This window comes from Balaenoptera physalus, assembly GCF_965194825.1.
Source record: "Balaenoptera physalus genome assembly, chromosome: 8".
NCBI lineage: Eukaryota > Metazoa > Chordata > Mammalia > Artiodactyla > Balaenopteridae > Balaenoptera > Balaenoptera physalus.
In genome coordinates, this window is record NC_138887.1 from 73,900,736 (window position 1) to 73,915,929 (window position 15,194).

The 15,194-nt window shown below is 39.9% G+C and overlaps 1 protein-coding gene and 1 long non-coding RNA gene across 3 annotated transcripts in view; one reads left to right on the plus strand and one right to left on the minus strand.

The window, feature by feature from the left end:
• Positions 1 to 11,528, plus strand: part of NFE2L3 (NFE2 like bZIP transcription factor 3) — a 36,977-nt gene extending 25,449 nt beyond the window's left edge. The window contains exons 2-4 of one of the 2 annotated variants that reach the window (XM_082471845.1): positions 3,609 to 3,776; positions 9,020 to 9,103; positions 9,829 to 11,528. In XM_082471845.1, coding sequence (XP_082327971.1) covers positions 3,609 to 3,776; positions 9,020 to 9,103; positions 9,829 to 11,091 — 1,515 coding nt within the window. In that variant the 3' untranslated portion in view covers positions 11,092 to 11,528. The remainder of the gene's footprint in view (positions 1 to 3,608; positions 3,777 to 9,019; positions 9,104 to 9,828) is intronic. The other variant, XM_082471846.1, reaches the window with a different exon arrangement.
• On the minus strand, positions 1,585 to 14,570 carry LOC309665571. The gene is made up of 4 exons (XR_014266500.1): positions 12,360 to 14,570; positions 9,007 to 9,157; positions 3,123 to 3,161; positions 1,585 to 2,959 (listed from the first exon to the last, which is right to left on the minus strand). It is a non-coding gene; the product is annotated as an uncharacterized lncRNA (long non-coding RNA).
• Between the last annotated feature and the right edge of the window lie 624 nt (positions 14,571 to 15,194).

The window sequence follows — 15,194 nt, forward strand, 5'->3', positions numbered from 1 at the left end:
ATTAACAAATTATAATGGAAGAATAGTTTTCCTGAGTCTACCTTTTGCTGTTGCCCTGGCCAAAGTGATTTTGCTATGTAGGGATTTTGGGGATAGCTTTAATCAGATATAATTTCAAACTTTAAAGTTGCAAGAATAGTATATATCCCTTACTTAAATTTACCTATTGTTTACATTTTGCCCCGTTTGAGTTACCTATTTATAATTACATCTATATACACATATAATTCTGTCATTCTGAAATATTTAAGGATGAATTGAAACTATTGTGTATAGTATTTCCTACAAAATGATTTTTTTCCTATAACCAATTAATCAAAATCAGAAAAATTTAACATAAGTTTAAGACTATAATCTGTTGTCCATATTCAGATTTTATCTATTGTCCCAGTAACATCCTGTGTAACTACTTTTTCTCCTGGGTCTGCATCTAACCCAGGATCACACATTGCGCTTAGTTCTCAAATCTCATAAGTCATCTTTAATTTGGAAAAGGTATTTCAGTTCTTGACCTTTAAGTTTTGGAAGAGTATCAATCAGTTATTTTGTAAAGTGGCCCCCAATTTTGATATATCAAATATATATATATTTGATGTTTCCTCATTACATTGAGATTATGAATACCACAGACGTGGTATTGTATCCTTCATATCGTATCAGGAGGCATCTTGGTTTATCGCCATATTGTGATGATAGATTTGACCACTTGGTTTAGATGGTGTTTGCCAGGTTTCTCCTAAAGTGTTATTATTTTTCTCTTTGTGTTTAAAAAGTAATCTGTGGAGTGACGCTTTAAGACTGTTTATCTTATTTTCATCAAACTTTTATTCCCTAGTTTTAGCGTTCATTTATGATTTTTTTTAAATTTATTTATTTTTTGGCTGCGTTGGGTGTTCGTTGCTGTACGCCCGCTTTTCTCTCTAGTTGTGGTGAGCGGGGGCTGCTACTGTTCATTGCGGTGCATGGGCTTCTCATTTTGCGGTGGCTTCTCTTGTTGTGGAGCATGGGCTCTAGGCATGTTGGCTTCAGCAGTTGTGGTGCATGGGCTCACTAGTTGTGGTGTGCAGGCTCTAGGGTGTGCGGGCTTCAGTAGTTGTGGCACACGGGCTCAGTAGTTGTGGCGCACAGTCTTAGTTGTTCTGCGGCATGTGGGATCTTCCTGGACCAGGGCTCGAACCCGTATCCCCTGCGTTGGCAGGCGGATTCTTTACCACTGTGCCACCAGGCAAGTCCTTTACCCTATTTTCTGCTTCTTGCCATGTGATTTGTAGTCGTACAGAATTTCTCTACCTTCCGTTCTCCTCTTCCCGAGGTTTTAGGCAGGACCATCTTACATACTTTTGTTACCAAACTCTCATACACTCTAATAAAAGTTTGATCGGTTTCCTTATGGGCTAGATCTAGTTGTGTATTAGCCACCTGTTCCCTCTGTTATTGTTTATTTATGTATTGTTATAGATAACATTCTTATGTTTGCACGTTCATGTATGTCTCCACATGTGTTAACTCAAATATTACAGATTAAGGGGACCCTGCTTCATGGTTCTAAAATAGATCATGTGATTTAGAGATAAGAAGCTCCAGTGCCCACCAACAGCAAATTTATTTGTAAACAAAGTTAGCTGCCTCAGGAATCTAGAATTTTGAATTAGATTCTCTTAAGGTTTAACAAAAGAAACCTTCCCTTGGCAAAAGATTGAGGTTAAAAGAGTGATGACCAGTCTACCTTTTCCTTTCTTCCCTGAATTTAGATAGGAATCAGTGTTTTAATTGCAGGAAAGAGCAAGATGATGGTATCTCACCCATCAGAAATCGGATCCCTACCAAAGTCTTCGGGTGTTGTGTTTGGGAGTTCATCTATTCAACAACTATTATTAAGGGTCTACTATATATATCAGCTGGTGCTAAATGCTATGGAGAAAAAAAATAAAGCAAGATAAAAGAGACTGATATTAATGGGAGGGGGGTGCTTTTTTATAGAGAGTACTTAAGAAAGAAAAGTGAGATGGTGATATTTGAATAGGGACCTGAAGGAAGGGGGGCGGGGGCGCTGGGAGGGGTGGAGATGGGGGGAGGTGAGCAGAGGGAGCGCCTTACAAGCAGCAGGAACGGGGAAATGGGGGGGGAAGTTCAGAGACTGCTTGCTGTGCCTGAGGCTGAGCGTTGGGGCATTGCCATGTTTATATGGTGAAGATGAAGAATCAGCAAAGGAGAAGTAGTCGGTGAGGCAGGAGAGTAGAGAGAGAAGGTACTTGGATGCCAGGTGAAAAACCTGTTTCCAGAAAAAGGGAGTAAACTCGGTGAAATGTTGCTGATGGGTCAAATAGGTTGAAGATGGAGAACTGTAGCCTTGGGGGACCCTGATGTGCTGCTTCAGTGGAAGGGTGGAGACAAACCCTCATTGAAATAGGTTCAAGAGAGAATGCACTGAGTCCGGATGACTCTCGAGAGGATTTTGCTCTCCAGAGGAGCAGAAAAATGGGATGGGATCTAAAGAGTAATGTGGGACCAAGGGAGGGATTTTTCAAGATGGGAGGTGTTATTCTGTTAGTGGGCTGATGGGAATTAGCCAATAGACAAGAAACAATTGTTGACCCAGAAAAGAGGATAGGGTAGCAGAAGCAATGTGCTTGAGCACACGAGCTCCTTGTGATCAAGTACTTGAACGGAGAGATCATTTGAGGTAGGAAGAAGACTGGCATCCACAGTGTGAAGAGGGAAGCTGCGTTTGTTGTATAGTTTGGTACAGTGAACAGAGAAGCAAGTAAAACCAAGTGGGCCACCAGCACATCAGCTTCCTTTTCTGCTCTTGCTTTGATTTCTCTCCTTGTTTCTGGCATCTGTGGATTTCCATTTCTTTGACCTTCACTTTTTTTTTTTTTTTTAAAGATGAACATTTCTGTGGTTTAGAGTGGGGGGCAGTGGTGCTGTCCTTCAGTTAGTCCAGTGTGTTTTGTTGCTGGAAGAAATTAAAAATAGATCCTTTGAAAGGATTTAAGAGGCCTTGATGTTATGTTACAGGGGAAACATTATACAGAGAACTTTTAATATCACAGTTGAAAGTATCAGAATATACAGTATATGCTAAATAACTATTTGAATGTTCAGAAAAATTCTCTTGCCTTTTAATTGTCTCCTCAGTTAAAGGTGGAAGGACTCATCTGCGTAAATAAGCATAGTTGAAAATATCAGAGATGTTAGTTTAAGCTTTATTGTTAACTTTATTTTTTCAAAATAAAAATATATTTACCTTTTTCCCGATTGTAAAAGAAATACATGTTTGTTGTAAAATATTCAAACAGTACAGAAATGTATAAAGTGAAGTCAGCTCTTCTAACCCACCCTGAAGTCCAGGGGCTTTATAAATGCATATAATTTAAATTATCCAGATCAGAACAGCCCGTCTCACAGTGAGTTCTTAAAAAGGACAGGACACAAAACTGACCTTTGTTTCAGAATTAAATGTTTGATAATGAAATGCCAGTCTTAGCTTTTGACTTGTGGGTTTTCCTGATCACTGAGCAGTAAGTACAAAACAGTTTTAAAGATTTGACTTCTTTGATGAAATGTGGATTTGTACTTAGCACATCTTGGGGTCCTTTTTATAGGAGAATGAGGTACTAGGAGCTGTGGATCACAGTTCCCAGCATGAGGAAAATGAGCAAAGAGCATCAACCCAGAGGGAGAAATCACTACAGCAGAAGAATGAAGATGAAAATAAAGTAGCAGATAAACCTGCCTGGGAGGCAGAAAAGACCACTGAACCTAGAAACGAGGTAAGCAAGTCAGAATCTCCCGGCCGTACCATTTTGGCTTTAAGGTAGATTTTATGGCTTTTGATGGTTTGTGCTGAGAATGAATTCTGTATATGTGTGCCTTACCGTTAAGTAAATCTGATATATGAAAATACATGTTTTTTTAAAAATTGTGGATGTGGTTGTTTGGTTTACAAAGGAATCAGCCCACGCAACATTGTATCTGGTTAAACTCACAGACACCCATCCAGGAACTTGCTAGCAGGTTTTGTTGTGTTTGCAAGGGATACAGAGATGGCTGGCATCCTGAACCCAGGAATCCTCAATCAACCAGCCACTTGCAGAAGCAGCCAGGTTGGCTAGGTCTGGCAGGGCAAGCCAGAGGACCCTGCAGCCATATCACCCTCAATCCAGCTGGGACTTGGGCTCAAGTCCTCACTCGGTCTCCTGGTACGCCACGCTGAAGGGGCAATCCAGGAGCCCACTTTGCATCTTTGACTAGGCCGAGTAGGATAACCTCCTTGGCTCCTCTGTGTATAACCACACTCATCAGCAGTGAAAAGGGTATGTAGAAAGATGAACTCCAGAAGCTAGGCTGAAGGGATGGATTCTTCCTGTAGCCTGTGCTTCCTCCCTTCTTTCACTTGGAACATAATCTGGACCATAATTTTGCTCAGCCCTGCTGAGGTCCTAGCCCACAAGCCTGGCAAACAAATGCTCCAGACGGGTCTGGAGGTTCCACAGACCTTTAACCACTTGACACTTCCCCTGGAAGGTGCCACCCTTGCAGGTCTTACCCTGATGGGTCTCTCAGCCCTGAATTGCCCCAGGTGACATTTGGAGCTGTGCCTTGAACAGCTGGGAGGGTAGAGAGAGTACCATGCCTTGTCCTTTCTCAGACAGCCCACCATCATTGTAGCCTTACCTATGTAACATCACACCGAACATTACATGATTAACAGAGCGAAGTCAGAAAACAGCTCTGCTTCCTTTGCCCACCCACCATGCCCCCACCCCCTCCAGCCTATTCTAACCTGTTCTAGGGAACTAGGTTTATACCGCCCATCTCTTGCCTCTGTCTCCTGTGGAATCACCCAGGGGGCTAGCTCCTCAGACCTCTATCTATCTCCAGGGGCACTGAAGAAGAGGAAACAGGTATCTAATGAAACACATCTTTGACTAGCCTGAAGGATCAGTCCGTAATTCATTTTAAGCAGAATGATCGTCATACATAATAACATAATATTTCTATGTTCTACATATTAAGGGTTTCTTTTCTGCAAAGAATAATTAAGTTCTTCCCTATACGCTGGGTGAAATCTGAGACAGACCCTGTGACTTCTAGATAATCAGACAAAAATTTCTCTCTGGTCATCCCAGTGCAGCAGTTGATAAGTATAGCCAGTGTAATTCTCAAAAACTGAACTGAAATTTAGTTTTTCGCCTCCTATCCCTGCTGCAGCCTCAAAACCTGGCTGAGTGGAAAGGGGTGTGTGTGGCCAGCTTCTTGGTTTCCCCAGTTCTTCCTCCCTTGCTTGTACAGACAGCCGTCTTCTCTGGAGCTGAGAGTGTGTGATGGGTGGTAAGAGCTCAGGACAGGTGTTCCTTGATTGGTGCCAGCCTGAAACTGTTTTCCCTGGACCGTAAGATGTTATTTAAAACTGCTTCTCTGTTGGATGGGCTCTTTCATTTCACAGGTTCTTTGGAGACCCCACCGCCCAGCTGGGAGTCCTTCACCTCCCCCTCTTCACAAGGACACATGCACCTCCACCTCCAGGTGGCCTCTCAACCACGTGCTGGTCCTGGAAACCTGCACCTCACCTCCTTTGTCCAATCACTTCTCTAACTGCAGCCGCCCTTGCTTGGCCTCTTGCCCTTATTTTTCAGGCAAGCTCTGGATGCACATCTGCTGTGTTCCCTAAACACACCATGTTTCTATGTGGTTTCTAAGTCCCTTTTTGCTAGTCTCACGGTGGGGAGCTCACCCCAAAGAACCCTCCCATTTTCACTTTACCTCTCAGGCTGTTCAACACTTTTATGACCTACAGTTGAGGATCCCATCGCAGCCTGGCATTTCACTGTGAAATGCAGGTGTTTTCCACTTGCCTCTGCTCTTACCCACTGTTGTTCTCCCCAGGCCTTGTTTTCCTTGTAATTCACGTACCTTGCTGTGGCTTTACCACCTGCTTAGACACACACATCAGTGCCAGTGAACACTGAAAGAACCATATTTGTTTTGAAGGAGACATTTCAGCTCACTTTCCTGAGTGCCTCCCAAGTCATCTTTTTTGAGGCAAAAGATGTTTTTACCACTTCACTGTGTATAGATTTATGCTCTTGGTTCATTTTTCTTCTGGGTATGTCTTTGCAATTACACCCCTTCACTAGACTTCCCAGAAAAGTAGCAACTGTGTTTTCCACTTTTTTGAATTACCTATAGTAACTAAGGTAGTTACTATCACTGCTAGATAACAGGCACTCGTTAAATAATAATGAAGCAATAGATGAAGTAGGGAGCTTTCCTCGGAGAATTTAAAATTTGACTTGAGACAAACATCAATTTGAACAAACATGACATGACAATTATACATTTCTTGTAGGAACATCTAACAACGCATCTGCTCTTTTACTGAGATATGTTACTTAGTAGGGAGTTGTCTGTGACCAAAGTGAATCACTGACATAATTTACTCTTTAACAGTAAGTTCTTTCTAGCCCCACTGCAAGCCTGGACTTGGCTAGCTGTTAATGAAGACTAAATACACAGTATATATAGGTGTATATATACTGGTCTGAAGATACTTTCTTCTCACTAAAGACAAGTTGAATTTATATATTGTTTCATCTTTTAAAAGGTATAAAATTAAATGTGTCCACCATATTTTTTGAATACTCCTAGTGACTTGTTCAAAATACAGTGAATTCTTGACGAAAAATAGAACTGTTTGTACTTTATGTGAAGATTTAGGAAGGAGGATGACTGCAAACAGAATGCTGTCCATAGTTTTAAAGCCCTCAAGTAGAAGGCATCAGCCCATGAGGTTCTGAATAGAAGTGAATTTTTAAGAGGTGAAGGCAGGTTTAAGGGAAACACGAAGAGGGAGGCGCCCCCATGGACTAGCAGCTACCTGAAGCCAACACCACCCTCAGAGCAAAGGAACCTGGGGAGAAATGCAGCTCGATGAGGTGTCACACCTTGCACCCGCCCATCTCTTGCCTCTGTCTCCTGTGGAATCACCCAGGGGGCTAGCTCCTCAGACCTCTATCTATCTCCAGGGGCACTGAAGAAGAGGAAACAGGTATCTAATGAAACACATCTTTGACTAGCCTGAAGGATCAGTCCGTAATTCATTTTAAGCAGAATGATCGTCATACATAATAACATAATATTTCTGTGTTCTACATATTAAGGGTTTCTTTTCTGCAAAGTGTTATTTACCCACAGTTAAGGATTGTTTTTTGCAGGAATGCAGATTTGTGCTGATGTTATTCATTCTCACACACTTGTGACCATCAGATTTTGGTCAGTGGTTGGCCAGGACTGATGAATCAAGTTTCTGAAATTTCTGAACTAGGAATCATTTAAAATAATCCAACTGGTGAAGAAGTCTGCTACCCACTAAGAATGTGTTGTTTGCCAGTTAAAGAAAAACAAGAAATCTTATTCACCAGTTTACCTTAAATAAGTCCTATAGCATCCACAGAAATAGAAAGCCTTGAAAACATGGCTTCATAGAACCCAAGGTATTTTTTAGAAAAAGAAACCAAGTATTTATACCCACATATACAAAATCAGTCCAGCTGATCTGAATCTTCAAAAAAGAAAACCCTAAAGTAAAAAGTTGGGGGTGGGACTTATACACAGCACATTAGTCAGAAATGTGAACTTGCTAACATGTAAAGACATCCCTTTGACACATCAGATACAGAAATCCTGAATAAGACAGAATGGATAATATCTTCAAATGTATAACTGAACTCAAAAGCAAGACACAGAACTCTACAGATAGAAGCAGCAAAGAGGGAACTCAAAATCCAGAATTTAAGACAGGCACCAAGGCTGAGGAGTCCCCAAGAAGAACTGTATCCAGATGCCACGACAGAGGCTGGAGTTGAAGAGTTCCCTGCTTTAAAGCTCAATGTTTAAAGGCTCTTCTGGTTCAGGAAATGAGGAATAGAACAATTCTAGCCACCAGCAAGGAGACAGAGCAAGGAAGCTGTCCATCCAACCTTTAGAAATCAGAACACTAAGTGGTGTGGATTCAGACTACCATCACCATCAGGAATCCTGAGTCAAGAAAAGGTCTAGAAAATGATACAAAAACTGGTCCTGGCAGAGAAAAGTATAAACCTAGTTCATAAACCCTTGGTATGTGTCATTCCTATAGAAACTCTTCTCAACCAAAGACGAGCTCACCTTTACATATAAGAAGAAAAGACAGTGATAGAATAAGAAAAATCTAAATTATTTCTAATAGGAGTCCCAGGAGAGGCTGGGAAGTATGAAGGAGAAGCAGTATTCAAAAAGTTTATGGCAGAATATATCCAAAAATTAAAATGATCTTATGGCTCAGATTAAAGGAATACACAAGAGTCCCAAGCAGAGTAAGTAAGTTAAATCCCAGACATACCACAGTGAAATGGCAGGGCAACAAAGACTAAGAAAAAAACCTTTAAAACTACCCAAGGGAAAAAAAGATTAGCTGTTATAAAATGACAGACCGATAGCAAACATGTTAGTAGTAATAAATGCCATAAGACAGGGCTGAGGAAAAACATTAAGCTTGATAAACTATCACTTAAGCATGAAGGCAAAATAATTCCAGGTTACAAAGACTAAAGAGTTCATGGAGCCGATCTAGAGAACTGCCAAAGTAATTATTTCAACAAACTAAACCCTCAAGGGAGGAGACAAAGCAATAATAAGCTGATAGAACTTTGGTAACTCTAAATATGTAATTGCAACATCTTGTAATCAATTTGGAAAGTTGGCTGGAGAGGAACAAAAGGTGGAACTAAGAATATAAGCTAAAAAAGATGAACGGTTAGGGCATGAATGGAGGAGTTGTCGAGTTAAAGGTTGTTTAAAGCAGGATGTTAAAATACTGAGCACTAAAAAAGGAATAGAACGTGAAAATTTCAAACTAGATAAAAATCCAGCATGGATGCAACACCTGGTTTACCCTTTCCAGATTAAGCCTAAAAGCCCCAGTCAACCACTTCAGTCTTTTAATTTAAATGAATGATGCACCTTCTTTTTCTAGAGACATCGAAATGGAACAGACACATCTTTCTCTCTGGAAGACTTATTTCAGTTGCTTTCATCACAGCCTGAAAATCCACTGGAGGTAATTGGAATCTTGGCTTTTATCCTTGCAGGAAAAATATCTGCAGTGACCTCTCTGTGAATAAACACAACCTTATTACCTGGGATACACAGCAGTTTAAACGAATACTTAGATAACGGTTTCTAGTGCATTATTTAAGCACAGACTTAGGATTTACTTTTTATAGGAACACTTCTTTGGAGAATTAGCCAAATATGTATAGTTCCCCCTTCCAAATAATCACAAAGATATAATCAAATTCATAAAATCCATATTGAATCAAAACGGCAGTACATAACTTGACTAAGTAAGGCACACCTTAGTTTTTCTGGCAGCATTACACTTTATGCTGGTCCAATTTGCTTTAAGACACATCTCCCCCCACAGTAAGACTGTTTTCACTATTGCTGTGATTATCCGTGACAGTCCACAAGGTGGACTTAGATTGCCAACAGCTAGGGTAAGAAAGATATTACAATTTTTGAATAACAAGACCTTTCATACTAACATAACTTTTCTAATTTCCCACGATGTTCAAAGAACAAATCTTTCCCTGACATAGCATGTTCTCACCTGGGCTCACATCATGTATTCTATTGCCTGCATTATTTAACTAAGGGAGTTATTCATAGCCAACAGCATATCCTTACTTACATAGAGGAATTAACACAAGAGAAATAAGACGTATTAGGCACTAGAAATGCTATTAAGTTTTATGTTAATAGTGTTTCCCTTTCCTTTTTCAGGGCATCTCACTGGGAGACAGTTCTCTCCCAGTAAGTATCAACGATGGCATGAATTCTCCTACACATTATAATGCAAATTTTAGCCAGGCTATAAGTCACGATGTAAATCTCCATGAGGCCATGTTGTTGTGTCCTGACAATACATTTAGAAGGGATCCAGTAGCAAGGACTTCACAGCCACAAGAACTATTTCTGCAGTTAAATTCTCCTCTTACCAATCCTGAACACACCCTTTCTGGAACTAATTTGACAGGATTTCTTCCATTTGACAATCAGATGAGGAATCTAACAAACCAAGACCTTCTGCATGACCTTGATATAAACATATTTGATGAGATAAATTTAATGTCTTTGGCTACAGAAGGTGGTTTTGATCCAATGGAAGTTTCTCAGCTTTTTGAAGAACCAGATTCTGATTCTGGGCTTTCCTTAAACTCAAGCCACAATAGCACCTCTGTCACCAAGTCTAACTCCTCGCACTCTGTATGTGAAGGTGCTTCACCTTCTAGTAGTGACCTTGGATCTCTTTCCCACCGTGACTTAGAAGGGGCTGTAGGAGGCTCCTACCCAGACCCCACTAAACTTTGTCACATGGATCACAGGAGTGACTCTCATTTTCATGGGGACCTTGCATTTCAACCCGTATTACATAACCACACTTACCACTTAAAGCCAAGTGCACTAGAATCCACTTATGAAACTTTTTCATGGCCTGGGAAGTCACAGAAAATAAGGCGTGGGTACCTCAATGACACAGACAGAAACTTAAGCCGTGATGAACGGCGTGCTAAAGCTCTGCACATCCCTTTTTCTGTGGATGAAATTGTCCACATGCCTGTAGATTCTTTCAACAGCATGCTAAGCAGGTACTATCTCACAGATTTTCAAGTGTCGCTCATCCGTGATATTAGACGAAGAGGGAAAAATAAAGTTGCTGCTCAGAACTGCCGTAGGCGCAAACTGGATGTAATTTTGAATCTGGAAGATGATGTATGTAACTTGCAAGCAAAGAAGGAAACCCTTAAGAGAGAGCGATCCCAGTGTCACAAAGCTATAAACATAATGAAACAGAAACTGCATGATCTCTATCATGATGTTTTCAGTAGGTTAAGAGATGATGAAGGTAGGCCAGTCAATCCAAACCAGTATGCTCTTCAGTGCAGCCTTGATGGAAGTGTTCTGATTGTACCCAAGGAATTGGTGACCCCAGGCCAAAAAAAGGAAAACCAAAAAGGAAAACGAAAAAGTGAGAGAAGAAATTGAAGATGGATTCCCATCCATATGCATAAAGCCGTAATGTTCAGAAACTGATCAAAAACCACTGAATCTGCTTCAAGGTTTAGCTCGTTATCTACTGCTACTTCACTCAGTTAAGGCTACATTTTGAAGCTTATGTGAACCAGTTTAAGACTTCAGTATCAGACTTGGGGGCTTAAGCCACAATGTTTCATGAACTCCTAATATTATGTAGAAATAGGGTGACGTGAAAACTTGCTTTCCTTCACTAGCCATTTCTTAGTAAGATGGTCCCTTCAAAGAGAGCAAACACTGGATGTAATCATTTCAAAACATGTTTTTATGATTTAAAATACAAGTAGCCTTAACATTTTCATTTAGTTTTCAAGAACTGTTTTAGCTTAATTCTGATGAAAACTTATGTAGCTTTTTCTGTGGAAATAAATTTTGTATTTGATTTTAAACTAACTTTCCCCTTTTATACAGAAAGCCTAAGCAAACTTCTCTTCCAAAATACCCACATTTAAAAACACAGGTGAATATCTAGCAAATCAGGCAGGATGGTGTTAAATTTTAAAAATTACATAAATTGATCACTCAAGTCAAACCGAATATAGTGAACACTGAACCGACAAGCAAAATTCCCCCCCTTAGACCTAACACATAAAACATGACATGAAATAGACCAAGCTCTACACCAGGATGCCCAAACAAAACAAACTGGAGCTTTAAAATATTACTGCATTAGGCTTTAACACCTGAGGACAAAGAGCCTCCCTCCCTCTCATAAATAGGACTAATTCCCTGGCAGTAAAGCCAGCCTGTAGGGATAGCTCCACAGACTTTGCAAGCAAAGAAATGAAAATACTGAAGCAAAATGAAAGATATTCAAAGAGGCAAAAACACAGCCATTTGATAAAAAGGACAATAGAAATAATGGCACTTGAAATGAAACCTCAAGAATTTTCTGTACACAACTGCCCTGTCAAGGTTTTAGAACATGAATACTGTTAGTCTAATTTCAAAATTAGAAGAATCAAGGTTGTCAGATGTTTTCTGCACTTAGAGTAATTGCCTAATAACATAAATGTCACAAGTCAGTTATTTTGGGTTACAGAAATGTAGGGTGTGGGTTTTATAGTAAACCTTTATACTTCAAATTGGAGCTAGGAATTTGTTTCAAGCCCCAAATAGTAGCAAAATGCTTCTAGATGCAAGTTTTGCTCTTCTGACCAGTTTTGTGCAATAACCACTTTTTCAATGGTGACAGGCTGGCTTTTTGCAAGGGAGCCCACCTCAAACGTCTTTGCTTCTTAAATACAGAGCTTCAAGGCACATTCTTTCAAGCCTACATACAATGTAAAATGCCATGACCAATTGTTTTGAAACTGCAGGTATCCCGATTTGCTCAATTTCAGTGCTTGCTCTTGTCAGGCTCAGCATTCTCCCCAATCCCTGAAAATATCAGGAACATCAAATGGGCAAAAAACAGGCACACAGCAGAGAGAGCTGGGATTCAAAACATTCACAGCAACTGAAATTTTGAGATCCATAAGGTATTTGGTGCATTGTGACCAAAGATCAGTGAATGCAGCTTTCACCAGCCAGTTTCATCTCATTTGCCATGGGCTAGTTTCTGGACAGTCACTTTGTACAAATACCACACTGCTCTCTTCAGTACAGTGCTGAAGCTGCTTCCTCTCCATCACTGATACATCAGCAGTGAAAATTTCACACCACTATTTTAGCCTAAGCTCCCTACTTATAGATTAAGATACACCAAGATTGACTATTCTGCTCAGTAGTCTTTATCGAGCTGAAAGGAATAGGTGGAGTGTTGAGAAAATTTGATTCTCAAGCTTTTGAAAACAGATCAAAATGTCAAGTTCTAATGGAAGCCATATGCATTTTAATTTTACTGTGACTGTTGAACAGAGCTGTTAGCTACCTGACCCATTCCTTAAATAGTGTAATCAGTCTTCAGCTGAACAAGACATGGATAAACAGTCAAGACTTACTTGAATTGAGAAACAGTTCCATCAATCAAGCTTAGGGGGATGATAAACTTAAGTTCCCAAGTGTCTCCAAGTATTTCTTTGGGGGTTTAAATACAGACTCAAGCTCCAAGAGGACCCACAGAACTAGGTAAGATCAGCAATGTTTACACCCATACATCTGGTAGTCTGTATAATTGGCCTTTGGCCTCTGAAGCATGTTTTTTGCTAGGCATCATTTTCCCTCCTGATTTCAGTGGACTGGCCCAAACTTACATTTTTAACTGCTCCCAACATAAAAGTAGTCTTACCTTCCTTACTTATAGAAAATACTGTTATTCCTGAAATCATCCCTTTATCATAGAATTACATCAGTTGAAAATTAATAGTGAAATCTGGTTCCGACAGGCGCTCAGCATCTCATTTGTCCTTTTCCTATTAAAACCTTATTTCCTTCTGGTAGCTAACAACAGGCCATGATGAAATCCTCACAGGGAAATTACAACTATTGCATGTAATCTTCAAGCAACGTGTGCTCAATAAGATGTGGATATATGGGTTCCATTTCAAGGCTGGCTCCAGTTCGGCACTGACCTTTAGAATACAGGAGCAGTTAGAAGTCAGCCCAGCTGCCAGAACAACAAAGTGATCCTATGGAGTACATATTAGTGCTTAAGAATTTAAATATTTTTCACTTAAATACTTTAGTTGCAGTAATAGCAGAGCAGCATTAAAATCATTGGGTATACCACCTGAGAATATCTGTTCCAAACTTTAGACTGATTTAAAATGTAACTAAGCCACAATGAACACACGCACTTTGGGTATACTGAGATTAGTGATGTTTTCTACCTTCTGCAAAGGCACCACATATGCACACACGTTTGAACTAGTAATCGTCATTACTAAGGAACCAAGACACGATTCTTTTAAAGCCTCCCTTAATTGCCTCTCAGTACTTTTAAATATTAAGAATCACTTCAGACCAACTTTTAACGTACTCATGCACTTAATCGGAATATTGAAAACCACACAGAAGATCCAGTTTCAAAAGCTTTTACCAAAGAGGAAAACACTCCAGGTATGGGAGCCATCCCCCAAGATGGCTCCCAATAACGCTTGCTTTTTGGTCATGTGAGTAAAACCCTCCCCTCCCACATTGTGATCACAAGATAACTTACAAAAACACTGGTTGTATTGAGGATTCTTTTGTTGCTTCACTATGGGTAAAGAAAATAGCCAGTACCAACCTTCAGTCCTGTCAGTAGGCCATTTTGGATTCAAATATTCCAGCCCCAGTCATGTTTTCCCTGACTTACATACAACCCTGAGCTTCAGCTAGAAATCGCACAGCTAAGCTGCTTCCAAATTGCTGACCTACAAACACAGTGAGGTGAAAATACAACAGTACTCTAAAATATTTCCTTTTAGAAAAAAAAGGTCCTTAAATCTCAATTTCTAAAAGAAAATTAGCAGCTCAACACACAACATACACACACACAAAATACTCAACATTACCTATTGCATGTTTCAATAAGCTAGGTCATTTTCGCCGTTAATACGTAATACAGATGTCTTCCCCTATTTGTGCTGGTGTTAAACGCTGGGTATTTTAGGGTTGTATTATACCAACTTGATTTATCTTCTTCAAAAGTTAACTTCTTTGTAGAGCTAGACATTTTTAAGACATTAATAATTATTTTTTCCTAGTAAATCCACGGCCAAATGTAAACAAATTTATAGCTGACAATGGACGCAAAGCTCATCTTCCGTTAGCCATCATTAGTTTGACTTACCTGTGAGATACCTCGTATCAAAACCAAAAGAAATAGAAGTCAACTTTACTCTTTGTCCCCTACTATTTTTCTGGTTTTTCATTTCAGGTGAACATCCAAGTAAGAAACTCACTGCTTGCTATTAAATTTTATCCACCATGTTTAACCCTTTAAGACAACCACCTGATACTAATGGTATAACGAAACAGAGCTAATTCACATTTGAGAAACTAATGACAGATTTTGTCTCAGTGCCTTTGCATAGCCACTTAAACTTGCTTGGACCACTTCAGCTGGTTAGAATCTGTAATGACTTTAAAAACACCACCAGCAATGTTAAACATACAAGGCAAAGCCAGAA